Raw genomic sequence first — 22,886 nt, 5'->3', positions numbered from 1 at the left:
ACAAGACTAAAAAGGTGAAAAAAAAGGCTATCATATATACTTCATTTTTTATAAGCAGTCAAAACAGACAAGGTCAAGTTGACTCAGTGCTCCTAATTTGTATAGGAGGACAATAGGGAGGGTTAAGGAAAGAAGTCAGATTTGGAGATTTGTGTTGTCTTTACAGGATTTTACCTGTTTCTTGGAGTCACCAGCAAAACCCACAGAATTTGTGTTATATGTGTAATTTTCTGTCTTTCCACAGCCTGAACCTGATCTTGTCACTTTCTGTATTAAATAACACATTAACACAGCCGGAGCAGCTCAGGTCCAGATTACCACTGGAGAGAAAACTGAGTACACCAACATTATAACAAAGTAATCCAATGTAAATATTCTCAGATATTATAGAATAATGCTGAAAACATAATAAATACACGCCGTGGTCAAGCACAAGATTATTTCTGGTGGGACTTTTGTATGTGTTTAATTTTACTGTTAAAAAAGGGAAAATGTTCAGATAATTTCTTCATATTCACCTTCATTATATTAGCTAAGTGTATTGTTCTGCATTCACTTTTTCTGTTAATCATTAAAAACTGCTAATGGATAAAATTGCAAACTATATTTTGAGTGTTCATGACATTTTTCTCATCTTATGTGTCCCATTCTTATATATATCAGGTTAAGAAATGAATGTGCTAGAAGGCTTTTGTGTAAATAGGCTTGTGTAAGAAGTTCTTGTTTGTGACTTTTTAAAACCTTGAGCAAAAAAAAAAGAGGAAGATTGTTAAATTTGCATGGATTGAATGTATTATTTTTAATAAATAAATAAAATTTATTCAAAATTTATTCAAATATAATCAATACAATTATTTATAATATTTAAACAGAATCACCCAAACAATCACAAAAGCCGGATTTTGTGGTAAGTAAATAGTGCAATAAATAAATTGTGAAATTTGAAGTCTACCAATCTTCCAATTACTCCGTCCAGGGTGTATCCTGCCTCGATGCCCGATGACGCCTGAGATAGGCACAGGCTCCCACGTGACCCGAGAAGTTCGGATAAGCGGTAGAAGATGAATGAATGAATGAATGAATCTTCCAATTATTTGTTAATGAATAGCTGATTCCTTTAACTTGAGCACAAAGGGATCATTAAATAAAGAAACCTGTAAATGAACCACATTATTATTCTAAGTGTTAAGGCACCACCTAGTGGTCAAAGTAGAACATGGACTTTTACATGTGACAAATTCAAGCAGAATTCTCAAATGTTTACATTTACATGACATTGTTTACAATTACATGTTGCTGTACTGAGGTTATGGTATGTGTGAAATTCTCTAATTTAAATGGTCACGTGGTGCTGATTAGTTTTCTATAACAGCAGCTCTAACAGTAGTGCTGGTTGTAATTGAAATCACAGGTTTATGTTAATGCTTTATGAACATTTACCTTGTAAATGTCTCTTGTAGATTGAATTTCTTTCTCGGTTGTTTCACTGATTTCTTGTACACACCTGTCTTGGGTTTCCTTGATTGGTTCATTGTTTATTGCTTATCGTTCCTTTCAGTGACAGGTTAATATCTGTTGTATTAATGATGTTGTGGAGTCTTGTTTTGTATCTATTTTAAATTTTAATTCTTGGTTTTATTTGTTTGTTTGTTTGTCTATTTAAATATTGTCTTGATGATACTTGATCTTTTAAAACAATGATCAAATCAGGTCCTACACTTGACCCCCAAATCTTTACAAAACACAATATTAATGCTGCAGATGAATATTACTCCAGCTTGATTTCAAATTATTTTATTATCAGATTCAGACTTCCTCTGAGGAAAAAAAAAAGAAAACTAATGCAAAATGAACATGACTTAGTAAATCGTCCTGTTTTATTCAACAGAATGTTATTTGTAGAGGACTTTTAACAGTAAACATTGTCACAAGCAACTTTAAAAATTACTTCAAATTCTGACCAAGCTGGAATATGTGAAGGAAATTTTAACCTATTCCTGTTCATGTGACATTAAGGCTCTTCTTTCTTCTTTCTGCAAAAATCTGAATGTAGATTTAGATCACTAATGAGAAATTATCTGTAGTTAAGCTGTAGTAGCAGATTTGTAACACAAGATGGCGTTTAGTTTAGTTACTATATTAGCAGGCTTATTATTATTATTATTATTATTATTATTATTATTATTATTATTTTCTCATTTTTATTATTATTTTTTAATGTTTTACATCTTCTCAAATATCTTAAGGACACGTTTGTCTTGTAAATTCTATATACATTTAGTGTGGGTTTGTGTGTGTGTGTGTGTGTGTGTGTGTGTGTGTGTGTGTGTGTGTGTGTGTGTGTGTGTGTGTGTGTGTGTGTGTGTGTAATGGAGTAAGTGTTCATTTTTTTTTTTAATGAGAAATGACATAGTAGTTGTTGTGGTTTCCTGAAAACCAAAGTGTATAAAGAGAGACAGTCAGTCAGTGTGTCAGTGTGTGTGTTTCACACTGAGGGACTGGTGTGTGTGTGTGCAGAAGAATCAGTAATGATGAAGTGCTTATATCTTTTGTATGTCGTGTTTCACGTCTCTGCAGGTGAGTAAAGTTATTTTTTATTTTCTATTACAGAAAGGAGAGAGAATATTATCCAGTTCTTAGTTCAGCTGCTTTGTGTTTAGTTCATGTGGTTTCTGTCCAGACTGGGTTTACAGTAGGGTGGAGTTCAGCTCTGGTCCTAAAAAATAAACCAAACACTGTCAAATGTTTATTAATTAGAGAATTAACAATGTTAACAAGTCATTTATTAATGGTTTTGTATTTTAATGTCATTTTTACTAAAATTGTATATTTTTAGACCAGCATGTACTTCTAATTACTCTGTTCAAAAATGTGTAAACATACACAACATGCCTTGTGTTATAATGTACTTATTTAGACCTGTTCAGATTTGATCATGTGAATGTATCTATAATAAATCACATAAAGCATAGTAGAAAAGTTACTTCCTGTAACTTGTAGGTCACTTCTTCACTCTGGTCTTAGCTGTAAATAGATGTGTCTCTGTCACTGATGTCGCTCCACGTCCTACATCATATTTAGAGTTTTTATTTTTTAGAATTAGTTACATGCATTTAACAACATAACACTCTCAACAATGGTATATTTGGACTCTCCTATATATCAATTTTCATTTCTTTGACACAATTTACTGAAATAGATTAAATTTAAATTTTTGTAAAAGTAAATAAAATGATTAAAATAATATTATTAGCTGATTATCAGTTCATCTTCATGATGTTTTCTATTTTTAATAATGTGTAAACTATTTTACAAAAGTATAAATGTGTGGCTCTATGAGCAGTGTGGTGGACTGGTGGAATTTCTGCGTCACTTCTCTCTGGTCTTAGCTGTAAATAGATGTGTGTGAATTTCACACCTTTTTCTGATGTCTCTCTGTCACTGCTGTCTTTTTGACCACCGACTTCACTTCCTACATCACATTTAAAGTCTTTATTTTTTGCATGTCACTAATTGTAAATGTATAAACACTTTGTTCACCTTTTCAAAAGTAGTAAGCGTCTTTTAATACTATGCATTTGTCTTAAAACAAATAAAAAAGTAAAAAAGCTGATTTCTACTTTAGCCTTACCAAGCTGTGTTGTATATTTCATTCAACTTTATACACCCCATTAAATATTCAGTTCTTTATTAAAAAATGTCAATATGTCAGTCAATATAAATATTATTAAGAAATGTCCATATCAGGCATGTGTGAAGTGTTTTGATGGTTATAGTGCATTAAGGATGTGAGGTTAACTGCTGTAATGAGCTGCACGCTCGTAATAGTAATAGTAGGTGACAATAGTATTGATAAATGTTTATGTTATTAGAAAAACACTGGAAACTGATCAGTTTAAAGAAATCTGCACTTTGTGTTGTATTTCTCTCTCCAAGTGGTCTTTACTTACAGATGTAGTTATAACATTGAGTCAAAACAAGTGGAACAAATACACACATGATCACAGGATAGTGTAACACACACAGTAGTTAGGAACTGGGCTGAGAAACAAGAGATTCAGGTTTTGAGTTCAGCTGATGATGTTCCACTACTGACACTGTGTGTTTAAGTAAACCTTTTAATGACAAACTGGACAATTCCTTCAACCTCATGACTTGTTTTTTTTCTCTCACCATCAGCTGTGAGCTTTATATTGACCAGTGAACCTTTATTAATTATACCAATACTAAGATATGGAAATAAACAAATCATCATAATATGATATCATAAATAAACAAAATATGAACAAAGAAAAATAATGATCTATTTGCTGGATGTACCAATTCTCTATTCATCACTAAATACTTATTTATCTGTATATTTTTCATATGAACTAATAATTCTTAAAACCACTTAAGACCTAAGCCTATTTTCCTGACTGTTTTTCGAAAATGACGCTCTATTTAAATGAGTATATCTCAAAAACTACAAGGTTCATTTGAATAATTCTGATACCAAAATAAAGGTAACACTTGTGAGATTGCTATTTAAAATAAGTCTATCTTTACCAGACCAAAGTAATAGAAGTTGGAACACAGAAATAAAAGTCAAAACAAATTTAGTCTGACAAAAATGTTCAATTCAAAGGAGAATAGCCCTAAACCTTCATAATGAAGCCTCGAGAAATCTAATTTAAAACTCCTTACCATTAACTGTTTAAAGCCAGATTTATCTATTGTGTATCAGAGATATTAAAGAGAGGTTTTTTTAGAAGAACGTCCAGGCCGACCTTTCTGTTTTCATGATGGTACGTGTTGGAATCAGGCTGCAATATCTGAGGTTTCTCAGGGTGTATTTTATACTTCTGGTGCCAGAATAAAGGTAACACATGTGGGATTGCTGCAGAAGTGTTAAAATAAGTGTATATATTGCCAGACCAGAGTAAGAGAGGATGGAACACAATATATATAAATATAATAATATAATATAAAATAAAAATGATGCCCGATGACGCCTGAGATAGGCACAGGCTCCCCGTGACCCGAGGTAGTTCGGATAAAGCGGTAGAAAATGAATGAATGAATGAATGAATGAATATAAAATAAAAATATAATATTCCATAAATATATTTAATAACATCTCATCATTAACTGGTTCAAGATTTATTGATCTATTGTGTATCAGAGATATTAGAGAGAGGTTTTAGTAGTGACACACATTCCTGTGCCAAGTGCAATGTTGGCACACCTCTGTATATGAGTTTTCTCAGCTAGCGAACTATAAAAGTTCATATAATTGATTTATTCGTCACTATAGGAGTTCATTACATCCAAATCCAACAGTATTCACCACTAACTATAGCACACAGCGCGCATGACTGTATGCCAATCTGAGCGCTTCCTCTTGATAGAGCTAAAAGCCAGCGCTTTTAAAAAGCCAAAATAAAGCAAAAAAAAAAAATAATCCTTTGGAAAGTTGAGTTGGTGCATTTAAATGTCCAGTGTATTTAAATTTTCCGAACGTTGACGATCGATAACTCGACTTCTCGACAGAATTTGCCGAAGTTTGACCCTCTATAGAAAGCTCTGAGCCTCTAGTTTTAGAATTAAGTGAGGTAAGAGCAAAGGTGGTGCCATGGCTGCTTGGTTGCTTTGTGGTTTTTTCCTTGTATTTCTGTGAATATTGGTCACACAGTGATGATCCTTAGATTCTGTGGAATCTCCGCTATCTGATTGAACCAAGGTTGTGTTTATGATTATAGGATTAAAAAGTCTTACAGATGACATGTTTATGAAGTGTGGGTGTCCATTTAAGTGACTGGTGTTGAAATACTGCTGAAAATTAATAATAGTCACATAGTAAAGTTGTTCCTGTTGCTTTAGCATGCTGCATGTGTAGATACATAATACATTAACATATTTTTAAAGCTCATTTGCATATTGGCGTCCATCTTGCCCCCGGTTCTGGGGTCTGTGGAGCTTAGTAGAAGTAAAACAGAGACATTTCAAAATTTATGAATTAAATGTACTGAAAAATAAATATTGTATAATATAATGTTGTATTCAGTAGATTCTGAGTGTTTGTATGTTTGTGTCTGTAGGCTGTGATCTCTCTGCTCAAACTAAATATGAATACAATGGACACCCTGGTGGTTCAGTTCTGTTACTCTGCTCCTGCTCTGACCTGCACACCAAACATCACACATTCACCTGGATGTCCTACAGAACAGGAGGTCTGAAAGACATGTTAAATGATGAACACTACCGTGGCAGACTTCAGCTGTTTAATAACACTTCTCCTGGTAATCTGTCTCTGCTCATATCTGACCTGAGAGAAGAGGATCAGAGAGTCTACAGGTGCAGGACTGAGAAGGATTACAGAGACATGAGTATTTATGTTAAAGGTAAATGATTTAAATACACACTAAAAGTTTATATTTAGTGTAAAATCATCCGTGATCATCCTTGATCAAATAATTAGTAATAGTTACATATGTAGTAAAATGTCTACTCCATTTACCATGAACGGGGAATTAATTTAGGAGTCATATAGTGACACATCAGTATTAAGTTATAAATGACATTAAATACTGATTATGGTATCAGACTGACCTGAACTTTGGACTGGTGTTGGATTGGATTTGTGATATTTCTGTCTAAACTAATATTTATTCTCATAACATTGTAGTGTTTATAGAGCTACATGTCAACTGACATAAGACATAAACAGTAATAAAGACTTCACTAGACGTCACTGTCAACTTGTTGAGTATTTTTTTATCTTAATATCTGATACATCAGAATAAATTTTAATATGACATTAAACATTAAAACCAAACTCTAATTTACAGTCAAAGAAACTCTACATAACACACTAGACCTGGTGTTTATATTAATTTAACATGAACATTGATGAACACAGTCTGTACATCAGCTGATACATTAGGAAGTCTTTTTAAATACATGTCTTTATAAATATTGATTTAGGTTAATGCCACCCATTATTAGGAGTTTATTAAGGAGCCATTTAGCCATATGAAAAAGTCCCTAAAATAATATTTTAACTTTATTTATCAGTGACAGTTCAGTAATCACCAGCTTTATCTCCTACTTTGTGCCTTATTTAAAAGTGACGTGACATACGGCTAAGTATGGTGACCCATACTCAGAATTCGTTCTCTGCATTTGACCCATCCAAAGTGCACACACACAGCATCATGAAATAACTTTTTTATATGAGGCCATCATTTAAAATCATCAGACACACTAATCACCTCACCTAAAAAACACACACACACACACACACACACACACACACACACACACACACACACACACACACACACACACACACACACACACACAGAGCAGTGGGCAGCCATTTTACATTTTTTGGTTAAATCTATTTCTCAATACTGTGTTCACATTTTTAAATCTTTTCACACAGTGAACACAACAGCGGTCTATGTGGACTGAATTATGTAGCACTTTTCTTTAATTTTACACAAAAAGGATTAAAGAATAAATATTTCTTTAAAAGTTCTGTGTAGAGGATGCAGTAGACTACAGGTGCATCACTGAGAAGGAAGAAAGAGACATGAGTATTAATTTTAAAGGTAAATGATTTAAATACACAATAAAGTTCAGATTTAGTGTAAAATCATCGTTGATCATACTTAAAATTATAGTTCCCCATGTAATAAAATGTCTATGACACATCAGTATTAAGTTATAAATGACATTAAATACTGATTATGGTATCAGACTGACCTGAACTTTGGACTGGTGTTGGATTGGATTTGTGATATTTCTCAGTCTAAACTAAGATTTATTCTCATAACATTGTAGTGTTTATAGAGCTAATATCTGATACATCAGAATAAATTTTAATATGACATTAAACATTAAAACCAAACTCTAATTTACAGTCAAAGAAACTCTACATAACACACTAGACCTGGTTTTTATATCAATTTAACATGAACATTGATGAACACAGTCTGTACACCAGCTGATACATTAGGAAGTCTTTTTAAATACGTCTTTATAAATATTGATTTAGGTTCTTGTCACTTATTATTAGGATTTTATTAAGGAGCCATTTAGCCCTATGAAGAAGTCCCTTAAGTAATATTTGAACTTTATTTATCAGTGACGGTTCAGTGATCACCAGCTTCACCTCCTACTTTGTGCTTTAATTACATTTTTTTGGTTAAATCTATTTCTCAGTACTGTGTTCACATTTTTAAATCTTTTCACACAGTGAACACAACAGCGGTCTATGTGGACTGAATTATGTATCACTTTTCTTTAATTTTACACAAAATCATTGAATAACCTCAACTTTAAAATATCATGAATTATTTTCTCAGTCAAACTCAACGGCAAACAAAACTCTGTGTGTCTACAGCTTATATTTCACATGTACTTTTCACCATGCAGTGTGTAGTGTTGTCTCCTCACAGCTCCAGGGTCCATGTTTCAGTCCTGATCTTTGTACTTCATATTGTATTCAGTAGATTCTGAGTGTTTGTATGTTTGTGTCTGTAGGCTGTGATCTCTCTGGTGATAAACATCAGGTAGTTATTAATGGACACCCTGGTGATTCAGTTCTGTTACCCTGCTCCTGCTCTGACCTGCACACCAATCCTCAGATATTCACCTGGACGACTAACAGAACAGGACACTGGACTGATGTGTTAAATGATGAACACTATCGTGACAGACTTCAGCTGTTTAATAACATTTCTCCTGGTAATCTGTCTCTGCTCATATCTGACCTGAGAGAAGAGGATCAGAGAGCCTACAGGTGCAGCACTGGATTAAGGGAATACAGAGACATCAGGATTAATGTTAAAAAAGGTAATACATTTAAATACACAATAAAAGTTATATTTAGTGTGCAACCAGACCTGATGATAAGAACTGAATTATAGTCACTTATGTAACAAACATTACCATAACTGATAGTTTTACTCTACGAGTCATAGTGTGTCACATTAAAATGACACCTATTTGGTGTGCAGGTCAGAGCAGGAGCAGGGTAACAGCACAGAAACACCTTTGTGTCATGTGATTTCTGTCTGATTATCATCACCAGAGAGAGCACAGCCTTCAGAACACACCTTCATTAATACTGTCATAAACCTACATAAACATTAATAAAAGTTTCAGAAGGTGTCAGTGTCATGTTGTTTAATCTTTGTTTTCTTTTAATTTACAATCAGAGAAATAAAATACAGAAGTCTATATCTGATATATTTGTCAATTCTTTCTTTCACATCAGCTGACACTTATTACACTTTATAAATGATGTAGATTCATGTTAGTTGTTGTTTATGTCGGTGGCATTAAACCTCATTAACATGACCCTAATTATGTTACCTTTTATTTTTAAGGATGTTTTTTACAGACATTGTTTCATTAATAACTGAGCGTGAGTGTCATGTGCCATATTACTAACAGTGATTAAAAACAGACTTTATATTTATTAAGGTTTGTCTTTTCAGGAGGAAGAAGAAAAACTTCAACACGCCCGGGTAAAACACACAGAAGACCTCCATCAGAACAGCCTCCAAGTAAAACACCAAACTCTTCACCTGCATCATCCTCAGCAACACTGGAACAAGATAAACAACAAACTCACAGCAGCCTCCTTCTAGTTGACATCCTTTTTAATCAGAATTGAAAAACATATCTACATACAGTAAATTATTTTAAATTAAATTGTTTTACTGTTCTGTTTGTTGGATATTTGAAAGCATAAAGAGAGAGACACACACACAGACACACACACAGACACACACACAGACACACACACAGACACACACACACACACACACACACACACACACACACACACACACACACACACATGTATCACTGAGTTTACTGTTAAATACCAGTCACTGAGTGTGAGTCAAACAGAACTGCAGCCTCCACACCTTACTTGATCACTTCAGAATGTAAAATATAGTTGTAACCACTAGAGGTGTGATATCTGAGTTTATTTCTTTTCACCAGGAACATGTGGAGAGAACGGGATTACTGAAGGACGTCCGGACTGTAAGGGAAAGCCAACAGATCAGGTTAGCAAACGTAAAATGAGTTATAACAGATCTGTTTCTACCTTTAGAGCTTTTGTTGTATTTGTGATACACTGCAGGTAACACACATGACCCACACATGCTTTCACTGAACACTGAGTTATAGGAAATGATCTTCTGCTGCTTCTATCAGAGCAACACGTGTTGTAACCTTCCCATTTTCCCTGGGTCTTTTTGACCCGGCCAGAAGGATTTAATGTGTCATAACTTGGGTTTTCTTGCACATATTTGCCTGAAATTTACCAGGATTGTTCCAAATGATGAACTTTGCAAGTAAAATTAATTTGATCTATTTTCATTGAACTATGTGTTCAGACCAATATATATTTTGCGTTTTGGATCCGTCTGGGTCATTTTGACCTGACCACATTTAGTGGGGCAATAGGTCACACTTTTGCCCTTTTCAGCACAATGAACATACATACAGACACAAAAATGCACACATAAAATGTCCACAAACACACGCACCCAAAACACACACTCACACCCCCTCCACACACTCACACCCCCTCCACACACACACACACACACACACACACACAAATTGGGCATTGCATTTCATTGGGCCTCAGGAAAATATAAAGCCATACATTTGTAAATATTTCACACTTTTGATATGCCTTCGCCTAGCAAAATATGATCTACCGAAATGATGCTACACACACACACACACACACACACACACACACATTGTGTTTTCATATTCAAATTATATTTGTTTCCTCTCTCTTATTTATAAATTTAGTTGCACCAGTCATCTTTGGCTTGGAGATATGCTGAGTAATGTTTGACATTTATCAGTCAGTGGTTATCCAAAATAATATTTAGTAATTTCTGCTTATTTTACTCAAAACATGGCAAAATTTCATAAGGTTTATCGTTGATAAATTAAGTATAATAAAAAACATAAGGAGGTAAACAAAGTTTTATTCACATGAAATTATGACATGTTTTTAAGTGTGTGTGTGTGTGTGTGTGTGTGTGTGTGTGTGTGTGTGTGTGTGTGTGTGTAGCCTGTTGTTGGTTGATCAGATGACATCAAGTGGGCAAAATAGATATTACACACAGAATGGTGATAATTGTAGAATTTTTGATTTATAAGCATTCAAGTCAATTTGGCCTGGAAAAAAACAGGTTTTATTATTTGCTGACATTAAAAATGGTCAAAATGGTTTAAAAACAATCTCCTGCCCTTGAAATATACCAACCTGTAATTGTGCATCAAACTTTGTGCCTCTATCGTGAAAATAATTCAAAATTCCTGTTTTTTTTACTAAAAAATGAGGCATTTTTGTATATAAATAAGGTTTATTATACCATATATATAAATATTGCAAAATATATGTTAATATATTGGAAACAAGACTAAAAAGGTGAAAAAAAAGGCTATCATATATACTTCATTTTTTATAAGCAGTCAAAACAGACAAGGTCAAGTTGACTCAGTGCTCCTAATTTGTATAGGAGGGACAATAGGGAGGGTTAAAGAAAGAAGTCAGATTTGGAGATTTGTGTCGTCTTTACAGGATTTTACCTGTTTCTTGGAGTCACCAGCAAAACCCACAGAATTTTCTGTCTTTCCACAGCCTGAACCTGATCTTGTCACTTTCTGTATTAAATAACACATTAACACAGCCGGAGCAGCTCAGGTCCAGATTAACACTGGAGAGAAAACTGAGTACACCAACATTATAACAAAGTAATCCAATGTAAATATTCTCAGATATTATAGAATAATGCTGAAAACATAATAAATACACACCGTGGTCAAGCACTAGATTATTTCTGGTGGGACTTTTGTATGTGTTTAATTTTACTGTTAAAAAAGGGAAAATGTTCAGATAATTTCTTCATATTCACCTTCATTATGTTAGCTAAGGGTATTGTTCTGCATTCACTTTTTCTGTTAATCATTAAAAACTGCTAATGGATAAAATTGCAAACTATATTTTGAGTGTTCATGACATTTTTCTCATCTTATGTGTCCCATTCTTACATATATCAGGTTAAGAAATGAATGTGCTAGAAGGCTTTTGTGTAAATTAGTTTGTGTAAGAAGTTCTTGTTTGTGACTTTTTAAAACCTTGAGCAAAAAAAAAGAGGAAGATTGTTAAATTTGCATGGATTGAATGTATTATTTTTAATAAATAAATAAAATTTTACATCAATATAATCAATACAATTATTTATAATATTTAAACAGAATCACCCAAACAATCACAAAAGCCGGATTTTGTGGTAAGTAAATAGTGTAATAAATAAATTGTGAAATTTGAAGTCTACCAATCTTCCAATTACTCCGTCCAGGGTGTATCCTGCCTTGATGCCCGATGACGCCTGAGATAGGCACAGGCTCCCACGTGACCCGAGAAGTTCGGATAAGCGGTAGAAGATGAATGAATGAATCTTCCAATTATTTGTTAATGAATAGCTGATTCCTTTAACTTGAGCACAAAGGGATCATTAAATAAAGAAACCTGTAAATGAACCACATTATTATTCTAAGTGTTAAGGCACCACCTAGTGGTCAAAGTAGAACATGGACTTTTACATGTGACAAATTCAAGCAGAATTCTCAAATGTTTACATTTACATGACATTGTTTACAATTACAAGTTGCTGTACTGAGGTTATGGTATGTGTGAAATTCTCTAATTTAAATGGTCACGTGGTACTGATTAGTTTTCTATAACAGCAGCTCTAACAGTAGTGCTGGTTGTAATTGAAATCACAGGTTTATGTTAATGCTTTATGAACATTTACCTTGTAAATGTCTCTTGTAGATTGAATTTCTTTCTCGGTTGTTTCACTGATTTCTTGTACACACCTGTCTTGGGTTTCCTTGATTGGTTCATTGTTTATTGCTTATCGTTCCTTTCAGTGAGAGGTTAATATCTGTTGTATTAATGATGTTGTGGAGTCTTGTTTTGTATCTTTTTTAAATTTTAATTCTTGGTTTTATTTGTTTGTTTGTTTGTCTATTTAAATATTGTCTTGATGATACTTGATCTTTTAAAACAATGATCAAATCAGGTCCTACACTTGACCCCCAAATCTTTACAAAACACAATATTAATGCTGCAGATGAATATTACTCCAGCTTGATTTCAAATTATTTTATTATCAGATTCAGACTTCCTCTGAGGAAAAAAAAAGAAAACTAATGCAAAATGAACATGACTTAGTAAATCGTCCTGTTTTATTCAACAGAATGTTATTTGTAGAGGACTTTTAACAGTAAACATTGTCACAAGCAGCTTTAAAAATTACTTCAAATTCTGACCAAGCTGGAATATGTGAAGGAAATTTTATCCTATTCCTGTTCATGTGACATTAAGGCTCTTCTTTCTTCTTTCTGCAAAAATCTGAATGTAGATTTAGATCACTAATGAGAAATTATCTGTAGTTAAGCTGTAGTAACAGCTTTGTAACACAAGATGGCGTTTAGTTTAGTTTCTATATTAGCAGGCTTATTATTATTATTATTATTATTATTATTATTATTTTCTCATTTTTATTATTATTTTTTAATGTTTTACATCTTCTCAAATATCTTAAGGACACGTTTGTCTTGTAAATTCTATATACATTTAGTGTGGGTTTGTGTGTGTGTGTGTGTGTGTGTGTGTGTGTGTGTGTGTGTAATGGAGTAAGTGTTCATTTTTTTTTTTAATGAGAAATGACATAGTGGTTGTTGTGGTTTCCTGAAAACCAAAGTGTATAAAGAGAGACACTCAGTCAGTGTGTCAGTGTGTGTGTTTCACACTGAGGGACTGGTGTGTGTGTGTGTGCAGAAGAATCAGTAATGATGAAGTGCTTATATCTTTTGTATGTCGTGTTTCACGTCTCTGCAGGTGAGTGAAGTTATTTTTTATTTTCTATTACAGAAAGGAGAGAGAATATTATCCAGTTCTTAGTTCAGCTGCTTTGTGTTTAGTTCATGTGGTTTCTGTCCAGACTGGGTTTACAGTAGGGTGGAGTTCAGCTCTGTTTCTAAAAAATAAACCAAACACTGTCAAATGTTTATTAATTAGAGAATTAACAATGTTAACAAGTCATTTATTAATGGTTTTGTATTTTAATGTCATTTTTACTAAAATTGTATATTTTTAGACCAGCATGTACTTCTAATTACTCTGTTCAAAAATGTGTAAACATACACAACATGCCTTGTGTTATAATGTACTTATTTAGACCTGTTCAGATTTGATCATGTGAATGTATCTATAATAAATCACATAAAGCATAGTAGAAAAGTTACTTCCTGTAACTTGTAGGTCACTTCTTCACTCTGGTCTTAGCTGTAAATAGATGTGTCTCTGTCACTGATGTCACTCCACGTCCTACATCATATTTAGAGTTTTTATTTTTTAGAATTAGTTACATGCATTTAACAACATAACACTCTCAACAATGGTATATTTGGACTCTCCTATATATCAATTTTCATTTCTTTGACACAATTTACTGAAATAGATTAAATTTCAATTTTTGTAAAAGTAAATAAAATGATTAAAATAATATTATTAGCTGATTATCAGTTCATCTTCATGATGTTTTCTATTTTTAATAATGTGTAAACTATTTTACAAAAGTATAAATGTGTGGCTCTATGAGCAGTGTGGTGGACTGGTGGAATTTCTGCGTCACTTCTCTCTGGTCTTAGCTGTAAATAGATGTGTGTGAATTTCACACCTTTTTCTGATGTCTCTCTGTCACTGCTGTCTTTTTGACCACCGACTTCACTTCCTACATCACATTTAAAGTCTTTATTTTTTGCATGTCACTAATTGTAAATGTATAAACACTTTGTTCACCTTTTCAAAAGTAGTAAGCGTCTTTTAATACTATGCATTTGTCTTAAAACAAATAAAAAAGTAAAAAAGCTGATTTCTACTTTAGCCTTACCAAGCTGTGTTGTATATTTCATTCAACTTTATACACCCCATTAAATATTCAGTTCTTTATTAAAAAATGTCAATATGTCAGTCAATATAAATATTATTAAGAAATGTCAATATCAGGCATGTGTGAAGTGTTTTGATGGTTATAGTGCATTAAGGATGTGAGGTTAACTGCTGTAATGAGCTGCACGCTCGTAATAGTAATAGTAGGTGACAATAGTATTGATAAATGTTTATGTTATTAGAAAAACACTGGAAACTGATCAGTTTAAAGAAATCTGCACTTTGTGTTGTATTTCTCTCTCCAAGTGGTCTTTACTTACAGATGTAGTTATAACATTGAGTCAAAACAAGTGGAACAAATACACACATGATCACAGGATAGTGTAACACACACAGTAGTTAGGAACTGGGCTGAGAAACAAGAGATTCAGGTTTTGAGTTCAGCTGATGATGTTCCACTACTGACCCTGTGTGTTTAAGTAAACCTCTTAATGACAAACTGGACAATTCCTTCAACCTCATGACTTGTTTTTTTTCTCTCACCATCAGCTGTGAGCTTTATATTGACCAGTGAACCTTTATTAATTATACCAATACTAAGATATGGAAATAAACAAATCATCATAATATGATATCATAAATAAACAAAATATGAACAAAGAAAAATAATGATCTATTTGCTGGATGTACCAATTCTCTATTCATCACTAAATACTTATTTATCTGTATATTTTTCATATGAACTAATAATTCTTAAAACCACTTAAGACCTAAGCCTATTTTCCTGACTGTTTTTCGAAAATGACGCTCTATTTAAATGAGTATATCTCAAAAACTACAAGGTTCATTTGAATAATTCTGATACCAAAATAAAGGTAACACTTGTGAGATTGCTATTTAAAATAAGTCTATCTTTACCAGATCAGAGTAATAGAAGTTGGAACACAGAAATAAAAGTCAAAACAAATTTAGTCTGACAAAAATGTTCAATTCAAAGGAGAATAGCCCTAAACCTTCATAATGAAGCCTCAAGAAATCTAATTTAAAACTCCTTACCATTAACTGTTTAAAGCCAGATTGATCTATTGTGTATCAGAGATATTAAAGAGAGGTTTTTTTAGAAGAACGTCCAGGCCGACCTTTCTGTTTTCATGATGGTACGTGTTGGAATCAGGCTGCAATATCTGAGGTTTCTCAGGGTGTATTTTATACTTCTGGTGCCAGAATAAAGGTAACACATGTGGGATTGCTGCAGAAGTGTTAAAATAAGTGTATATATTGCCAGACCAGAGTAAGAGAGGATGGAACACAATATATATAAATATAATAATATAATATAAAATAAAAATGATGCCCGATGACGCCTGAGATAGGCACAGGCTCCCCGTGACCCGAGGTAGTTCGGATAAAGCGGTAGAAAATGAATGAATGAATGAATGAATGAATGAATATAAAATAAAAATATAATATTCCATAAATATATTTAATAACATATCATTAACTGGTTCAAGATTTATTGATCTATTGTGTATCAGAGATATTAGAGAGAGGTTATAGTAGTGACACACACTCCTGTGCCAAGTGCAATGTTGGCACACCTCTGTATATGAGTTTTCTCAGCTAGCGAACTATAAAAGTTCATATAATTGATTTATTTGTCACTATAGGAGTTCATTACATCCAAATCCAACAGTGTTCACCACTAACTACAGGACACAGCGCACATGACTGTATGCCAGTCTGAGCCGCTTCCCCTCGATAGAGCTAAAAGCCAGCGCTTTTAAAAAGCCAAAATAAAGCAAAAAAAAAATCCTTTGGAAAGCTGAGATGGTGCATTTAAATGTCCAGTGTATTTAAATTTTCCGAACGTTGAAGATCGATAACTCGACTTCTCAACAGAATTTCCTGAAGTTTGACCCTCTATAGAAAGCTCTAAGCCTCCAGTTTTCGTATCAAGCGAGGTAAGAGCAAAGGTGGTGCCATGGCTGCTTGGTTGCTTTGTGGTTTTTTCCTTGTATTGCTGTGAATATTGGTCACACAGTGATGATCCTTAGATTCTGTGGAATCTCCGCTTTCTGACTGAACCAAGGTTGTGTTTATGATTATAGGATTAGAAAGTCCTACAAATGACGTTTATGAAGTGTGGGTGTCCATTTAAGTGACTGGTGTTGAAATACTGCTTTATTTAATTGAAAATAATAGTACACATAGTAAAGTTGTTCCTGTTGCTTTAGCATGCTGCATGTGTAGATACATAATACATTAACATATTTTTAAAGCTCATTTGCATTGGCGTCCATCTTGCCCCCGGTTCTGGGGTCTGTGGGGCTTAGTAGAAGTAAAACAGAGACATTTCAAAATTTATGAATTAAATGTACTGAAGAATAAATATTGTATAATTTAATGTTTTATTCAGTAGATTCTGAGTGTTTGTATGTTTGTGTCTGTAGGCTGTGATCTCTCTGCTCAAACTAAATATGAATACATTGGACACCCTGGTGGTTCAGTTCTGTTACCCTGCTCCTGCTCTGACCTGCACACCAAACCTCACACATTCACCTGGATGTCCTACATAAGAGGAGGTCTGAATGACATGTTAAATGATGAACACTACCGTGGCAGAATTCAGCTGTTTAATCACATTTCTCCTGGTAATCTGTCTCTGCTCATATCTGACCTGAGAGAAGAGGATCAGAGAGACTACAGGTGCAGCACTGAGAAGGAACACAGAAACATGAGTATTAAGGTTGAAGGTAAATGATTTAAATACACAATAAAAGTTTATATTTAGTGTAAAATCATCCTTGATCATACTTAAAATGAATTATAGTTACATATGTAATAAAATGTCTACTCCATTTACCATGAACGGGGACTGAAGGGGAATTAATTTAGGAGTCATATAGTGACACACCAGTATTAAGTTATAAATGACATTAAATACTGATTATGGTATCAGACTGACCTGAAGTTTGGACTGGTGTTGGATTGGATTTGTAATATTTCTCAGTCTAAACTAAGATTTATTCTCATAACATTGTAGTGTTTATAGAGCTACATGTCAACTGACATAAGACATAAACACTAATAATATCTTCACTAGACGTCACTGTCAACTTGTTGAATGTTTTTTTATCTTAATATCTGATACATCAGAGTAAATTGTAATATGACATTAAACATTAAAACCAAACTCTAATTTACAGTCAAAGAAACTCTACATAACACACTAGACCTGGTGTTTATATCAATTTAACATGAACATTGATGAACACAGTCTGTACATCAGCTGATACATTAGGAAGTCTTTTTAAATACATGTCTTTATAAATATTGATTTAGGTTCATGTCACTTATTATTAGGAGTTTATTATGGAGCCATTTAGCCCTATGAAGAAGTCCCTAAAATAATATTTTAACTTTATTTATCAGTGACGGTTCAGTGATCACCAGCTTCACCTCCTACTTTGTGCCTTATTTAAAAGTGACGTGACATACGGCTAAGTACGGTGACCCAAACTCAGAATTCGTTCTCTGCATTTGACCCATCCAAAGTGCGCACACACACACACACACACACACACACACACACACACACACACACACACACACACACACACACACACACACAGAGCAGTGGGCAGCCATTTTACATTTTTTGGTTAAATCTATTTCTCAATACTGTGTTCACATTTTTAAATCTTTTCACACAGTGAACACAACAGTGGTCTATGTGGACTGAATTATGTAGCACTTTTCTTTATTTTTACACAAAAAGGATTAAAGAATAAATATTTCTTTAAAAGTTCATTTGAAAATATTGTACTTCATGTTGTATTCAGTAGATTCTGAGTGTTTGTATGTTTGTGTCTGTAGGCTGTGATCTCTCTGCTCAAACTAAATATGTTTACATTGGACACCCTGGTGGTTCAGTTCTGTTACCCTGCTCCTGCTCTGACCTGCACACCAAACCTCACACATTCACCTGGGAGGCCTACATAAGAGGAGGTCTGAAAGACATGTTAAATGATGAACACTATCGTGACAGACTTCAGCTGTTTAATAACATTTCTCCTGGTAATCTGTCTCTGCTCATATCTGACCTGAGAGAAGAGGATCAGAGAGCCTACAGGTGCAGCACTGGATTAAAGGAATACAGAGACATCTGGATAAATGTTAAAGGTAAAGCATTTAAATACTCAATAAACGTTTATATTTAGTGTGGAAACAGTCCTGATGAGAACTGAATTATAGTCATATATGTAACAAACATGTCTACTAAATTTACAATAACTGATGGTTTTACTCTACGAGTCATAGTGTGTCACATTAAAATGACACCTATTTGGTGTGCAGGTCAGAGCAGGAGCAGGGTAACAGCACAGAAACACCTTTGTGTCATGTGATTTCTGTCTGATTATCATCACCAGAGAGAGCACAGCCTTCAGAACACACCTTCATTAATACTGACATAAACCTAAATGAACATTAATACGGTATTAATTAATTAATAATTAAGTTTAAGAAGGTGTCAATGTCATGTTGTTCAATCTGTCTTCATATTTTGTTCTGATTTACAGTCAGAGAAATAAAATATAGAAATCTGTATCTGATATCTTTGTCAATTCTCTCAGTCTTTACATCAGCTGACACTTATTACACTTTATAAATCTTCATGTAGGTTCATGCCAGTTGTTGTTTATGTAGGTGTCATTTAACCTCATTAACATGACACTAATTATGTTACCTTTTATTTTTAAATAAGTTTTTAATGTCAACCCAAAACAGGTTGTTTCGTTAATAACTGAGCGTGAGTGTCATGAGCCATATTAGTAACAGTGATTATAAACAGACTTTATATTTATTAAGGTTTGTCTTTTCAGGAGGAAGAGAAACTTCAACACGCTCGGGTAAAACAGACAGAAGACCTCCATCAGAACAGCCTTCAAGTAAAACAACAAACTTTCCACCTGCATCATCCTCAACAACACTAGAACAAGGTAAACACCATGCTTTACTCCAGGGTCATGTGTCGTATTACTAACAGTGATAAACATTCTTTATTCTTAAATTTTGTGTTTTTTGTAGGAAGAAGGGAATCTTCAACACGCTCAGAGACAACAGACAGAAGACCTCCAACAGAACAGCCCCAGATCACAAAAATCTCTGCACCTACATCATCCTGTACTGTACTGGAACAAACTAAACAACAACCACACAGCAGCCTCCCTTTGGGTGCCAAAACTTTTAATCAGTACTGAAAATATATGATAGTATTATTATCCTTATTAAAACATTTTATATGGTTTTGTTGTTGTTGTTGTTTTTTCCAGTTCTCAGCATTGTGGCTGCTTTTCTGTTGGTGATAGTTGGTGTAATGGCATTTATTTGTTGGAGACGCAAAGGTACAAAACACACACAGATTTTGAAATCGATTAATTAGTACAATTTCCACAAACTTCCTTTTGTGTCTCAATCAAAAAAGTCAGTCAGTAACTATATATGTTTGATAGTGTGATTTCTGAGGTCTTTTCCCATTAGGAAGAAGATGTGGAAAGAACGTGATAACTGAAGGACATCCAAAGCAGAAGGATCAGGTTAGTGTACATTAGGCCTGGATTCAGCTGTATTTTTGTCGTCATGTGACATCTTTAAGTCTTAAATGTACTGAACAACACCTGGTGTAAATAAAGAAGTCAGATTTGGAGATTTACGTCATCTTTACAGGATTTTACCTGCTTCTTTGAGACAACAGTAGAAGTAACAGAAATGTTATATATAGAATTTTCCTCTTCTGTCTTTCACAGACTGTTCCTGATGTTACTTACTCTACTGTAAGCCACATTCACACAGCCGGAGCAGCTCGGGTCCAGATCAGTGTGGGAGAGAAAACTGAATATGCCAGCATTGTAACAAATTAATCTGCAGTAAATATATAGAATAATGCTGAAATCATACAATAGATTAAATACATACCATGGTAAGCACTGGATTCACAATATTGACTTGGTTTATTTCCTGTGATTTGTTTATAACCATAAATAGCAGATTGTAATCATGTGGGTAATCTTACAAATCATGATTTTAGTGTTTTGTTATTTTATATCTTTTGTGTAGCATTCTGCAAAAAAAAAAGTTCATCACTCTGTTTTGTGTAAGACATGGTGTCCTCTTTTCCATAAAAACTAGAAATCTTAGGGTCTGTGGCTTACTTGGTCTTTTTCTGTGTGAACGTGTATGTTTCTGTGCATGTGTGTGTAGACACAGGCATAAATATGTCTGTGTGTGGACAATTCCCTTTCAGGCAGATTTCAGACAGATTGATTTTTACTCCTTGTAGAAGCATCATGTGATCATGTAATGTGTTATGTTACCCGATTTTAATTGTCTTTGTCGATTTATTGTGTATTATCAAGTTCGGGTTTGAAATTGTTTTCATTGTCTTTGTTTTCAGGCCTGTTTCTAAGTATTTGTGTATTGTTTTGTTTCTGTTGTGTCATTTTATAGCTAAATAAAACAAGAAAGGTTTTTAATCCTGCACATGGGTCTGATTCATTGTGATTTCCATCGTGACTGTGTGTGTCTTTGGGGGGTGGGGTGTCAGGGTTCCTGCAATGATTCTTTTTTACCTGACAAACCATAAACTTAAAAATATAATATAGATATATCTGGGTTGATGAAAGACTGTCAGTGACCTCAAACCTGAAATCATTTTGACAATTTTATGAACCGTAACAATGTCACAAACCAAACTAGCATAAAATGTGGCCTATTATGAAACATCTGTTAAATGTAACATCTGTAGCCTGTTTAAAAAAAGACTTATGTGTATATGTATGTGTGTGTTTCTGTATGTGTGTGCGATGAAGTAAATGATAGAATATGTTTTCAAAACTGAGAAATGACATAATGGTTGTTGTGGTTTCCTGAAAACCAAAGTATATAAAGAGAGACACTCAGTTGCATGTAACTATTCTAAATGTATAAACACTTTGTTCACATTTTCAAGTCATAACAGCGTCTTTTAATAAAATGCATTTGTCTTACAGCAAATAAAAAACAGTAGAACAGCTGAGTTCTACTTCAGCCTTACCAAGGTGTTGTATATTTCATTTAACTTTATACACACCATTAAATATTCAGTTCTTTATTAAGAAATGTCAATATATAAGTCTCTTATTTTAATTTGTACCTGTAGATAAAAATGATGTAAATGCTTGTAAAGAACAAAAAACTCACTTTGTTTTCACTTATTAAACAAAATGAGTATTTCACTTCCTGCATTACATCATATTTACAGTTTTTATTTTTTACAATTAGTTACACACATTTAACAACACTGTGTTCACATTTTCAAAACTCACAACAGTGGTATATTTGGACTCTCCTATATATCACTTTTCATTGCTGACAATTCAGTAAAATCAATTCAATACATTTCTTTAAATTATTTTTTGTATAAGTAAATAAAGCTTTTATTTTTTGCATGTAACTAATTGTAAATGTATAAACAGTGTCCACAAGTCAAAACACATAACATTGTCTTTTAATAAAATTCATTTGTCTCAAAGCACAAAAAAGTAGAAAGTGATGTAATTACTTGAAAGCAACAAAAAAAAAAACTCACTTTGTTTTCACTTATTAAACAAAAAAAAGCAACAAAATGAGTATTTCAACTAGGGATGGGCGATATGGCCTAAAATCCATATTGCGATATACATTGCAGCCTCTTGCGATAACGATATATATTGTGATATATAAATTATAATTAGAACCATTTCAGAACAGGTTACACAGACCCTTAGGAAAGCCAAACTGCTAAATGTATTTTTTAAGAAATAAAGAAACGTATGTTGTTTTGAGAACATTTATTGTGCAAAAGCAAAACTGTAAT

At 33.5% G+C, this 22,886-nt stretch overlaps 1 protein-coding gene across 1 annotated transcript; it reads left to right on the top strand.

Annotated features, from left to right (window-relative positions):
* The first annotated feature begins 2,172 nt into the window (after positions 1–2,172).
* LOC113646337 lies at positions 2,173–22,099 on the top strand. The gene is made up of 9 exons (XM_047818949.1): positions 2,173–2,577; positions 6,081–6,383; positions 17,443–17,745; positions 18,869–19,174; positions 19,876–19,992; positions 20,081–20,227; positions 20,326–20,397; positions 20,534–20,589; positions 20,800–22,099. Exons 1-9 carry the CDS (start codon positions 2,529–2,531, stop codon positions 20,911–20,913), a joined length of 1,467 nt encoding a protein of 488 aa, XP_047674905.1. The 5' UTR covers positions 2,173–2,528; the 3' UTR covers positions 20,914–22,099.
* Positions 22,100–22,886: the final 787 nt, after the last annotated feature.

This window comes from Tachysurus fulvidraco, chromosome 9 (genome assembly GCF_022655615.1).
Source record: "Tachysurus fulvidraco isolate hzauxx_2018 chromosome 9, HZAU_PFXX_2.0, whole genome shotgun sequence".
NCBI lineage: Eukaryota > Metazoa > Chordata > Actinopteri > Siluriformes > Bagridae > Tachysurus > Tachysurus fulvidraco.
Note: the sequence above shows the minus strand (reverse complement) of the source record. Positions and strands in the feature narration are given on the sequence as shown.